At 38.7% G+C, this 13176-nt stretch overlaps 1 protein-coding gene across 1 annotated transcript; it reads right to left on the reverse strand.

Moving 5' to 3' along the window:
* Positions 1–240: 240 nt before the first annotated feature.
* LOC116291976 (uncharacterized) lies at positions 241–5777 on the reverse strand. Its single transcript, XM_031699210.2, has 2 exons — positions 5676–5777; positions 241–5200 (listed from the first exon to the last, which is right to left on the reverse strand). The coding sequence occupies exon 2, from the start codon at positions 5177–5179 to the stop codon at positions 2522–2524; it is 2658 nt and encodes an 885-aa protein (XP_031555070.2). The 5' UTR covers positions 5180–5200; positions 5676–5777; the 3' UTR covers positions 241–2521.
* Positions 5778–13176: the final 7399 nt, after the last annotated feature.

A 13176-nucleotide genomic window follows, 5' to 3' on the forward strand; every position in this document is an offset into this window, starting at 1 on the left:
AGGATTATACGAACCGATTTTATTATTTTTACTTAAAGTTACAATAATAACCCATGTAAACTAAGATCAACTGCGATCAGCTGTGAAAAGTATCTGCTGAAAGTAAACTTGTAAGTTTGTTTGTCCGAATTTCGCCTTTGTCTTCGTTTTTATGACGTCACGGTTGCGCTGCGCTATTAGGTGTAAATAGCAAAAAAAAAAAGCCATGGCATTCATGTGGGTTGATAAACCAAAAAAGGCTCATGACAATTTTTTTATTAAGATCAACCAAGATAATGGCCCTTATTTAATACCAATAATGTGACACTCTAAATACTACATAATTAAGAGTATATTACACTGTATAATGTAATCTTAGGCCCTTCAAGGCTAAACGTCGGCTTCTGTGTACTTATTCTCATGATAACGTATCTTAATGCTTGCGGACTTTGACCTTCGCATGAAAGACGTGACATTGCAGACTTTTCACTCATAAGCCTAAAATATTAAGGTTGAAGCATAGATAGATGATAGCGGTTCTATTGTGCCTCTAGTCATGACATTAAGAATCTTTCCTTGTTTCGACACTGTAATGTTTTATACTATTCTAAAAAATAAAATGTGCTAAGCTTGATGTGTGCTGTGAAAAAAAAAACGACCAGGAGATTTGCAAAGGAAGTCTTTACGCCTCTTTTTTCACACACTGTCGTACTAACCAACAAAGCACGCCACCATGTTCTTTTTCTTCTTGTGATCTACGTTAAGAATTTAAGGCGCGCGCGCAGAGAGGAACATCGCGATGGCTGATCTAAGTCCTGTCAAAGATAACTCGCAGATCGAATTGGAATTTATTATGTTGGATATAACTGTTGGAAGAGAAAACCGGAATACCCGGAGGTGTTCACATTATAACCCACTACACTTCTACTCTTGGTTCCCATTTTCGTTAATTGCTTGGTGTTAGAGACGTGTTGTTGGCTAATTTCAAGTTCATAATAATGTGATTTTAGTCACGTATAGTTAGTAAGTAAATAGACTAGTCATGACTTTGAAGTGCGCGCTCTGTCTTTATACTTGATGTATGTCAACTGGAGTTCCTGTGGTAGCCATTCGTCTCCGTTTGTGAACAGAACAGAGAACAGATACATTTTAGTACAGTGCGTTTGATTAGGGTCTTGCGCTAACCGAGTCAAAAAATGTGTGACCGTAATGATGGCTAACGACAGTGAGATTACACGGATGGATACCTGCGCAAGCGAGGAGGAAAACGAGCTGCGCATTCGACATGCTTTGGGTGTTTGAGATGAACGAAAGAATGACAAAAAAAAAAAAGAAAAAAAGAAAGACAATAACAAAACAGAGAGAGAAAGAGAAGGGAGAAGTAACAAATACAAACGTGATCTCATCTTTCAAAAATGCGCAACACCCTCTTGAACCTCAAAATGTCTACGTAATATTCATTTCTGAATAATTAACGTACCTTCAAGCAACTCACTAAAGTACTAGTTAAAGTCATCTTTGATGATATTATCAGTCTCTACCATATGTACGATTAACTACGAGTATATCTTTTAGGCTAATGAATATCTCAAATACTCCATTAAGGAATAGTAACGGTCCTTAAAGTAACGAGTTTTTTTTTTTTTCTTTTAACCGTTTTTTTGAGCCAATGATCCTCTTGCAAGCTTCCTTCCTGAAGTGATACCAATGTTAGAAATCAAATCTGACGCGTAGGAAGCTTGCAGCAAATTAGTACAGCATGTGTCGTGTTGGTACTTAAATGTCTGAGTGGCTCGTCCGTGTTTTTCCGTTCGAAGTACGGTAAGTTTTTTCCCCACGAATATATATTAACTATCAAAATGACCTTCAAAAACGACGTTCAAAATATGACAAGTGGCTTGGCAGGCTTGTCGTTTTTACTTCCAACTCGGCTCCAAAAGGGGTATAGTTTACGTGGTCGTCTCGAGATTTAAGATGAAAATCTCAAGCTCTGTTTATCCGTCCTGAGAGTAGCTTATTTTCAGTGTTAATAAACCTTATTTGTCGTTTATTCTCAAGAGTACCACTTCTTTGTTTAACTGTTGCACAGCTGTTATCTCAATGGTGTGCTTTGCATACTAGTCGTTATCTCCTGGGTAAAAGGTGTTGGGTAGATAAATCTTTGTGTTTACATCACTGACTCAGTACCTCTCGATGGTGTGCTTTGCATACTAGTCGTAGTCTTCCTGGGTAAAAGGTGTTGGTAGATAAACCTTTGCGTCTACATCACTGACTCAGTACCTCTCGATGGTGTGCTTTGCATACTAGTCGTAGTCTTCCTGGGTAAAAGGTGTTGGGTAGATAAACCTTTGTGTTTACATCACTGACTCAGTACCTCTCGATGGTGTGCTTTGCATACTAGTCGTAGTCTTCCTGGGTAAAAGGTGTTGGGTAGATAAACTTTTGTGTCTACATCACTGACTCAGTACCTCTCGATGGTGTGCTTTGCATACTAGTCGTAGTCTTCCTGGGTAAAAGGTGTTGGGTAGATAAACCTTTGTGTTTACATCACCGACTCAGTACCTCTTGATGGTGTGCTTTTCATACTAGTCGTAAGATCCATAGTAGAGATGGTCGTTTTTCTGCTGATGCTGAACGTAGCCACCCTATTTTTGTACAAATTAAACACATGTGGTTTGACGGCGAAGGCGAGGGCAAGGTACACGCCCTGCAGTGACGTCAGAAGAACAAAGACGTACATCAACGACTCGTGCAGCGCATGCGCGCCGAATCCAAAAAACCAAGTGAATCCCATAAGGGTCATCAATCTCAAGTAGATCTTACAGTCGCTGCCATGAGTACCACCTTGGCGATGGAGGGTCTTGGATCCAATCCTGGCCACCCTTATAGATAGGACGGTCTGTATGAAGGCGACCAAGTTGTAAAGCAGCATAACTCCAACTGGAACTCCAAAGACTATTATCTGAGCCTTCATTTCCGTTAGCCAGCATATGACAGTGTTGCCGTATCCAATAGCAACTGCGCCTTGTTGGTCGAGGAGGAAGCAGGTGACGACGAACACCAGGGGAAGTCCCCAGGAGAATAGTACATACACAATTAGGCGTAGTTGACTTGACGGGAACAAGTGGTTGGACATGTGCGCGTTGTTTTTAGGAAAAGCTCGCCGGGTGTCGTACGCAATCACCGTCATACAAGCGAACGAAGCCAGGAATAAATAATGGAGCAATACCGCGGATGCTTTGCACAGGCCTGGATTATCCGTGTCTCCTGATCCCAACAGCCACATGAACTCGCCTAGAATAAGCGCCATTGACAGGCTCATCATGTTCTTACCAGGCAACGTGCGAAGCTCTTTGAAGATCACATACGTACCGAGTAGAAAGACTAAACTCACGATTGACATGCTAAAACCACAGACTGTAAAATACCAAAGGATTTCATTATCCATCCACTTTGTTTGCGCATTAAAAAGATTGTTTAAGATTGAGTTGGTATGGTTCTTATAACCCGTACACACCCAAGCTGTCGTCCCCTGCATCTCGTACGACCCGGGAGGGTAGCTTTGACCAGCTGCTTTAAAATACACTGTGTCATTCAATAATGCGTAGTCTTCTTCTTCTAGCGCAAGAAGTACTTGGCTCTGATTACAAATCTCGCTGAAAAAGGACGTGCATACAAATAACGACCCAGCTTGAATATTTTTGTAGGAATAGTTCCGCGAAATGATCTGCCCGTCTTCTACTGCGACTAAGGTTTCGTTATTCACTAAAAAACTAGAATCGTTAAAACGTGTAAAATTCCCTGGTGGATAGATGCTGGGTTTAGAACATGCCAATCTCTTGTGCGTGACTTTGAACACGTCCCAAGTTTTTCCTTGTATCGATAGCTTGAAGTGATCGCTGAAATGCAGGAGGCTTTTTAGATCAAATAGTGGCGAAGATGTATTGAGTGAGTTGTTAGTGGAAATAGCTTGTACGTCAAAGATTGCTGCTACAGAGTTTTCGTCTTTCTTCAACGAGATAACCGTCACGCCACGCGGCGAGAGGGAAAATCTCTCTAGAATTGCGCGCTTAAAAACATCCTTATCTTCCATTAAAGTGTCCAATGACACAGGTCTGAGCCACATCTTGAAACGAAATTTGTCTACTATAGATTGAACAGGATCTGGGAGAGCACCTCGACGACATTCTTCCAGAAACTTGTCGTAAACCATTTCTTTACCGCAAGATGTCGTATTGGTAGTTGTACTAGTTAATTCGTTACCCCATGGAGGCTTCGCAAACTGGAGCACCATTTCAAAAGATTTCGGCTGAAAAACTTGAGATGAGAATTCACTGGGGCCGCAGATAGCATCCTCGAGCTTCAGTCCGTTACACATTAAACAACTGGGATTCTTGTAGTGTTTGTCTGTTTTGGAGTGGTATACCAATCGCGCCGGTCCTTTGACGCAGTCATCTTTGATAAAAGAATCGACTTTGGCGCTGCAGTTTGAAACCACACCATAGCAGTACCTCCTCGAAGTGCTATCATGAGGTTCAAGCCGGAAATCGGGACAATATTTCAACAAAAACTTAAGGCTCTCAGTGTTGTTCAAGTGTTTAGGGGGACTGATATTGCACCTCCAAATTAATTTCCAAAATATTGGCGCCAAAACGCCATTGCATCGGGCGCAGTAGTAGTTTCTAAAAATGACGCAGCTACCTCCTTTATAACAGTGCGTAGTTGGTACATTACTCAAGAAATCGTTCGATGAGGACGTCAAGGCTTTATTAGCAGCGTCTTCACATTTCGCTCTTGTTACCATATTATCTGTGTAATTAACAGGACAAGTGGCTATCATCCATATTCCTGGAGAACGTGGGATCTTGGAGTACTGATAGCACCGCCATGTGTTGGCCGTAAGATGTGTTTTCGGGATCCTGCTGGCTTGGTTGTTCGTCTGACAAGACGGCTCGTGGTCAGCACAGCAATCATTCAGTGATGAACAGTGAGAATCACAGAAACATCTCGGTGGCGAATTTTCACCTCTTTGCGTCTCTAACTCTTTACCACATCTAGTTCGATTCTTGCATGAATTCTCTTGGGCGCATGAGAACGGAAGGCTCAAATTCCCCATTCCAGTGTACTTCGAAGCTAGAGCGTCTTGCGCAACGACATAAAAAGCTTGAACAACGAAAAACAGCTGCTTGACGTGCTTCATTTTGAACCTGGGTAGAATTACCTAAGGAAAAACAACAAACTATCTCTTAAACTCTTCTACTGGGGATTTAAATGACAACATTATAAATCAATTGTTTACATGCACAACTGGTATTTAATTAAAAGTATGAAAAGGTCAGACTTGGAAGGAATTCACCTTAAAAGGCACTTATTTCATTTCTTGAGTGGCCTCAAACGAATTCTTTCATTTCATTAATTACCTTGCCATTTGCAAGGATCTTGAGAAAAATCTTACGTCGGTAAAATGCGTAGGTCTTGTGGCGCAATACTGAAGAATTCGAGGTTTTTGATCCTTCTTTTTTTATGGAGATATTTTTCGGAACTAACAAAGTTGCTCGAAGGGTTTCGACGTTGACGACTTCAAACCCCTCCAAGAAAAATACAGTCTTGTTGGAGAATGGCGTACTCGATGCTGCTAGAGATTCGCACCACCAGCTTAAAAACTCAGGGATCTTGCAGATTAATCTGGCTCTTACCTTAGAACTGTGACCGATCCACTAACACGATCTTGCAGAGGGAATATTCTTTGCATAGGATTCTTTGCCGGATTCCTCGGTTGCTTTTGCTGTCTGATCGCTATTACAACCAATTTCAAGTCCTTAACAGATCGCCCACTCTCCGTGCCTGACGTCATGAAGTCACGTGACGGGATTCATTTCCGCAGGTGTCACGGGCCGAGTCTTGTTCGCATATCATTGATTATAAAGCACTTAGCTTAATGTATGGCCAGATCGTGATGTATTCAACCCCTTTGGGGAATATTCCCTCAGACAGCGTTTGGTTCTCACGGTGTTCGACCGAAAATGTTTTGGCTTTTTTCGCTGACCTCAAGCGACGCTGATGCTTTTGTAATGATACTCTATGTAATGGCTGTTACGATCTGCTGTTAACACACCATTATGCGTTTCAAATCTAACTAAGAGTTGCGGCTAACATCTCATTACCCTATGCACTCTTAGCTCGGTTTTTTTTCTTTCGGCGCAAAGCGCCCTGAAATTTGTTTAAAAAAAAGACGATTATCTGGCAGAAACCGGCAAAAAAAAAATCCAACAATTTACACAAACAAGATACTTAACGAGCGCGTTAAGCGTTTTGGCATTACGAATACCGCTTATGAGACAAAGGAAACGAAAAAATAGAACATTGAGATGGATTTGCGTCGAAACTAAACAAATGAGGTGAAATGAATGAAATATTCAGACATCATCTAGGTTTTCTATGGAGAATAGAAAACTGTTGAGGTCCATCAGCATTCGTTACTGATAAGCAATCAAAAGCAAAGCAAGACAAGACCTTGATAATGATTTTAGTTATCAGTTAGTTTCCTTATTTTCCCTTTTCCTTCATTACAGAGAATCATTAATGCGCGCAGTATTCTAGCCATAGCCTTAAATTTCTTTAACATTGCTCCTTTAGAAAACCCTGTTTTTTAGGCAAAGCTCTGTAAATGAAGGTCTAATCCCTGGAGAATTATACAAAATATAAAATTGCTCTTCAATACTTAGTAACAGGAAGACCGCCTAATCTATTTTAATTCTGTTTTACGCGCGCGGTAATTATTCTACTTTTCTATCAAGCTACCAACTTTAAAAACGCATCTGAAGAACAGAAAAATATACAACTCAACTCAAGGGACGAAAGTAAAGATTTCCACTTCGAATGTCAGTTTTTATCACTTTAAAAAGCTAGCATTATCACATGGTTGAAGAGTCTCCACACACTCAAAAGCAATCAAGGAAGGCAAACAGTAATTTGTGTCATCAAGTTACGGAGAGCTCTTATTTTATTTAGACGTAATTTTTAAAATAGAGCGAGGAAAAAAGGCGAAAATAGAAAATCAGCTGGTATCTGCGTTTGCTAGAGTTCAGGTTGTGCCCAAGCTTTGGAATAATTAAGAACGCAATGATTAATGTTGAATATCAGACTCTGCTAAGCCACTTGGAAGTCGAAGAGCGATTGCCTGCTTTGTACTTGGTAGATATTATTCGTGAATGTATTAGAGATCAGTCGTGTAATGAAGGATAAGCTTTGCAGACTGATGTTGGAAGAGCGCCATGTCAAACGTTTTATAAAAAAAAACTGAGACAAAAATAGAATTCTTGTGTCTATTAGTTTTAGGAAACGAGATTATGTGTATGATATATGATTGGATTCTTGAACTAGTGGCTGTCCATTGCGCTAAAATCTTTGCTTTACTTTATGCAAGATGTTTAATGGTAGTGGTAGTGGTAGTGGCAGTGGCAGTGGCAGTGGCAGTGGCAGTGGCAGTGGCAGTGGCAGTGGTAGTGGCAGCAGTAATTAACCACTACCACGACCACTACCACCACTACTGCTACTACCACTTCCAGGGGCTTGGAGAAGATCTGAACTAGAGATTGGTGTTCGATGTTTTACAGGTATTTCACAAACGGCTCGAAAACTAGTGTTCTCGAGTTAAACACGTACGATTCCAAAAGAACGTCACTCTTTTTTTTTTAGCTCATAATTCACGTCAATGACTTTCATTCAATTAATCGAGGCTTAGTCATGTAAATAGGAAAAGGACTATTCTATTATTCTATTTTGATTATTCAACACAATTTCATTCTTAAGTTACAATTACGTATTGTCTTGCAGGTAGGAAAATATTTTTGAGATCTAGAGATACAAATCTGCTTTCAAAGACAAAAAGGCAAGAAAGATATCATATGTCTTTAGCATGTAATATAACTAATGAATAAATACAGGAATATGACAGTTTGGACTACCAGATAAGTAACAATGTCGTGAAAAATGAATGAATGTAGGAAGGTGATTATCGCTGGAGTCAGGTAGACTCACAGCTATTCTTATTCGAGTATTTTTTTCTTCCGATGTTGCATTTATTACCTAAGAAGCTGTTTTGGTTTCGTAAAGTAACAGTTCAATACGGTTGTTTTCCAAAAAGAAAAAAAAAATAGTCCATTGAACATCACATCAAAAAGGATGGGAAAATCATAATTAAGTTAAGTTAACAACAGCTAGGCTGCAAGATAAAAAGTTAACTCACTGACTCTAACTTATTTAGTCTTTGTACCCTTTAATCATCAGGGTTTTTTTCGCCAGTGTTTTCAGTTTTTAGGATTGTTTTTCTGAGATGTACTGTTATTAAAGGAAGTATAATATAATAGCATATCTTCGTTGGATTTTAATTCTAAAAAATAAAAAAAATAAAAAAAACCAAGAAATATTTTCGTACAACCCCCTCCCTCCCTCCCCCCCCCCCCCCCCCCCCCCCAAAGAATTACAATATTCTAAAAAAAAGATATTTGAAGCTGCTTTAAATGCTTAAAACTGAATTCAGTCTCGGAGCAAAGTGTTTGAGAGCCAATTTCGATAGTTGTTCACAGCAACTTTGCTATAAAAGTCTATAATGTTATTATTATTATTATTATTATTATTATTATTATCTTTTTATTACTGACTTCTCTAGTTAGCGGTAGTCAAGCAAAGCTAAGAGGACATTTAACGTAATGGCTTGATATAAACCGCTGTTAAAGAAATTAGGAACTGATTGCCACCGCGCGCGTATGCTAAGATGTTTCTCCGGTATCATCAGTGAAGTGTGATTTGATAGCACGGGTTTGGTTATGTTGTTAGCACGAAGCTGTGTGATTCACCAGTTTGAGTTGGATCTATGGAGAGAGTTATTTGACTAAGGAAACGTTGGGCATCGATCCGAGTTTTCAGTCTTCTAGTGAGATCGTTTTCTTTCCTTGTTTTTGATGATTTCCATCCATCCATCCATCCATCCATCCATTTAGTAATACTATGCTATGTAATACTATGCTATCCAGTATCCTGATCTCATTCAACAATAACAACAAGTCTAGATCTTTTTCCAATTAAGTCGATAATCGAAAAATCATAGCGCCGCGAGTACTGAGCGGAATCATGTCTTTTTTATTGGAATAAAGGTTACATATCATAGATAACTCCAAGGACATTATTAGGAAGCGCAAAGTGTCAGTACGCCATTTTAGGGATGCAATTCCGATATCAAAATATCTTATAGTGCGCAATCGTTATCAAAGTTGATTAATACTCGTTATTAACCTATATTGTTTTGTGGTCGCAACAATACGATATAAGACTGCGGAGCGATTAAAATGTACTGGCGGAAACAAACGTTACATCATGATTTCTTTTTAATGATCGTGTAGAATAGTCGGTAAAATAGAAAGATTAAATATCACGATTTTTCTTCCCGCAAGGGGCAGGCATGAACTGCACGTTTCCCTGTATTCCACTTGACCTCTCGCAAACCCTCACCATGCAAATAGAGACTAGTTTTGAAATTCCTTGTCATCTTTTTTTTATTTCACTCTTCAACTACTTAAACTCTTAAAGTCTGAATAACTAAGACCTAAAGCGCGCGACTTTGTTTTGATATGGCTGCTTTGGAATGGAAATTCCTTAATTTAAAGGCTGGGTCGGATCAGAAACAAATCCTTTTTTTCACGTGAGGACACAACATTTTGGTACCGATCTTTGATCGACGTTATATTCCGAAATTGGCGGCACAATATTTTTGTATTTGTAGTGCTTTGAACAGATTTAATAGCCGTTAAAAATGATATTTAAATGTTTTGATTTCGATAATTTCCAAGCCATCCCTGCGGCCAAGCGTTTGATTTACTGATTTGTAAAACTACCGCTTGAGTAAAATACGGGTTTTCATTTCAGGCGCTTTGGACTCGTTGTGCAAATTTGATCCTTGCAATCGCTTTTTTAACTGTTTTTGCTCTTAAATGAAAATGAAACAACGACAGCAAAATGTATTGGACGAAGTTTTACTTGAATAACAATTTTTCCCAAATAATTTTAAGAATTGCTAATGTCTATAATTTGCGTTCCATCCAAACAAAACTCCAGAAAAAAAACAAAAACAAATCCAAAACCCTGAAACAACCTCTGGGCTGATCTAAGGCAGGGCACGGCTAACTCACAGATCGAACCCTGAAACATGTTTTAAACCTGGGTTCCTTCGTGTGGTTGTTGTTTTTTAATAACAAATGATTGCGTCACAGAAAATCTCATTTGAATTGAAAGTTTTTGGGCCACGCCTAACCTGACGAATAATTTGCAAAGCAGAATGGTAGAATAACCATTTACACGGTGTCATCTTAAAGTATTCTTTATTTTTTCCTACGAGAAGAGAGCCATAGAGAGCCCCCAATGGAATGCGCGCACTTTAATAGATTATTCTATAATATAATAGAACACACTATCTTTCTATATCACACATTACCTCGCTGTATTCACATTTTTCCTTTTTAAAGAATCAACCTCTGACATTATGACCACCATATGAAGCGTCGAAAAGGCTTTTTGTGTTAAGTATCTATCTAACTAGAAAGATTTTATTATAAAGATAACATGTTGCTATACAGACGTAATTGAACGCTACGTTCTTGCGCCATCTCCAGAGATGAACGTTAAGCAGAAATACTGTGCGTCTGTAAAGATAAGACGCATACAAGCTGTAGGTTATTGAAGCCTGCTATGACCTGAATAAAACATCAAAGCATTCTAGCAATATCAACTAGTAACCGTATACAATATAGCTTTATAACATACGAATAGATCAGTAGAGATTCGTAGTCATTCAGTCTCATGATAAGACACACGAAACAACCGCTGGCGATACGATGAGATAAAAGCAGAAGTTACTTTGTTTTCCGCGGCTTTCAACTTCATATTAAAACTAAAGGCCGCCTTTTTTGGTTCAGATATTTTCTTGTATTCTATTTAATGCATTAGGTATAATTACAGCCCTCTGGGCTACGCACGCCGGCAGAGTCTTAAAACTACTTTTACGTTTTATGTCGGAAGAAGGAACAAAACCAGGAGCAAATCGGGAAATATATGCCAAAAAAGTCGGACTTTTCTCGTGGCTATCAAACTACACCTATACTCTTTCTCCGCCATTGTACGTTTTGACGTCATAAATGATGTAGTTTTTATGGATTAGGAGTGCGTTAGTGAAGAGAGAGAATTAAAAGCTTAAGGCGTAAGGCTTTGGTTCCATTGGAGTTGTTTTCTTTCATACTAAAGCGTCCGTCTTGTGAGAGAAAAAAACAACCCTTAAATAGATCTAAACTAAGTTAATCATCTTTCTGTACCAATTATAGTAAATTAATAGGTCCAAGATAGGTCTTATCATCTCTTTATTAACGGCTTTGAACTGACCTACGTTGGTGATAATGATCATGAAAGTGAGAAAACTGATGTAATAGACCTTTTCCGTACGTGAGAACCGACCAAAGGATGTTAAGTTAACCCGCTTGGGATGATCAGTTGTTTGAAGTCAATTAGTTGAAAGTTCTTGAGAGGCATCATCAAAGTTGAATTTCACTCCAGCGCGGATGGTCAAACCAAACCAAACCAATTTTATTGATACCTGAAAAAGCCTCTGGGCTGATCAAAAGCAGGACCAACTCACAGATCGAATTGGAATTTAGCATGTTAAGGTCTTGCGGAGGGAAGAAAACCGGAGAACCCGGAGAAAAACCCTCGAATCAAGAGAGAGTACTCACATGCCAATTCGAGGCAAGAATCGAACCCGACACCCAAGGGTCATGGAGGCAAGTGTACAGCCGACCACTGAAACACTCTTGCCGATTTTCCGACTTAGACATTGCAGTTTGCTCAAGCCATATTTTTGTCAAATATCAAATTATGAGTTATATACAAAAATATCCCAACACCAAGGGGGAAAAAAAAAACAAAAAAAAAACAAAACAAAAAACTTGCATATCATTATTATTTACGACAACAAACCCCTTTGACTGTGACACCGATCGTGCACTGTTTTTGGAAACTATAATAAACAGAGGTCGCCTGAAGACCATCGTATTGATACAAAAGAGAACTAGCAAAAAAAATCTCTCCTTTGGAAAACAGGAAAGAATTAGGCGTAAAAACAGCGCATTCTTTTAACTTGGAGCAGGTGCTACGCGAAACATCATGCTTATAGTCAGTACCGTCAGTAATACATGACCTTTGCTCCAAACGAATGACGTGTTGTGTTTTTTCTTTAGTATCGTACTACTTCTTATATCAATGAACTTGATCAGAATATCTGTTTTATATTTATTGCCTTGAGCAACAAATCTTTTTATCAGCTGAATTTACAATGATCAGGTAGTCCTTTACCAGCACTTATTAACACCAGCGCGGTTATCATTCATGAAGCGGAGCTCGTGCGGCATCTTTATAACATTTGTTTTAAACAAAACAAAATTTGTTTTTTTTTTCCGCTTGTCTTATATAATTAACTTAGACCAATAATCTAAAGTTTAGCGCAAAAAAAATAAGGAAATTATGATAAAGAAGTTTTGTATTTTGATTTTTTAAAATAGAAATTAAAGCTTAAATCCAACAGTAATTTTTGTAAAAACATATTTCATCAGATATAACTGACGACCCATTAGATGCAACACGACTCTGACGTAAGTAACTGAAACATGTGCCATATTTTAGTTCATGCGTTTGTATCACATTGTCTTCCATTCGTCTAATTATTCTGGGTTTTTTTCAGTAATACTTATTTATTTGACATTTTGGAAATAAAAATCTAGAATTTCTGAAACTGGAATCGACTCTTAATATATTTTTTCTCGGGATATCAATCATTTTCTACTGACAGTCATAGGCTTAAAGCTGGAAGATGAATTTCTTGTCGGAAACGTGTTTTTACAGCTCCATGCCGTCATATTCACTTCTACACTGAGCTACATTTAACATTCTAACCACACAGAGCACTCAACTCACATCATAATATTTACGGAGGGAGAAAAACCAGAGAACCCGGAGCCAATCTTCGTGGCAAGGGAGAGACCTAACAATATAGACTCTCACGCTCACTTGTGGCATTACCACCTTCAATACAAGATAAATGGGCGTCTCTTACTACTAATTGAGCCAAGAGATCCCATTGCAAACACTAAGAGTTTA

Source organism: Actinia tenebrosa, unplaced genomic scaffold, assembly GCF_029948245.1.
Source record: "Actinia tenebrosa isolate PJP-AT-01 unplaced genomic scaffold, QUT_ActTen_1.0 PGA_scaffold9__36_contigs__length_13948895, whole genome shotgun sequence".
NCBI classification, from domain to species: Eukaryota; Metazoa; Cnidaria; class Anthozoa; order Actiniaria; family Actiniidae; genus Actinia; species Actinia tenebrosa.

What these genes read in the sequence shown, in the direction of transcription:
- LOC116291976 (XM_031699210.2), bottom strand. Translation starts at nt 5,179, where the DNA reads ATGAAGCACGTCAAGCAGCTGTTTTTCGTTGTTCAAGCTTTTTATGTC.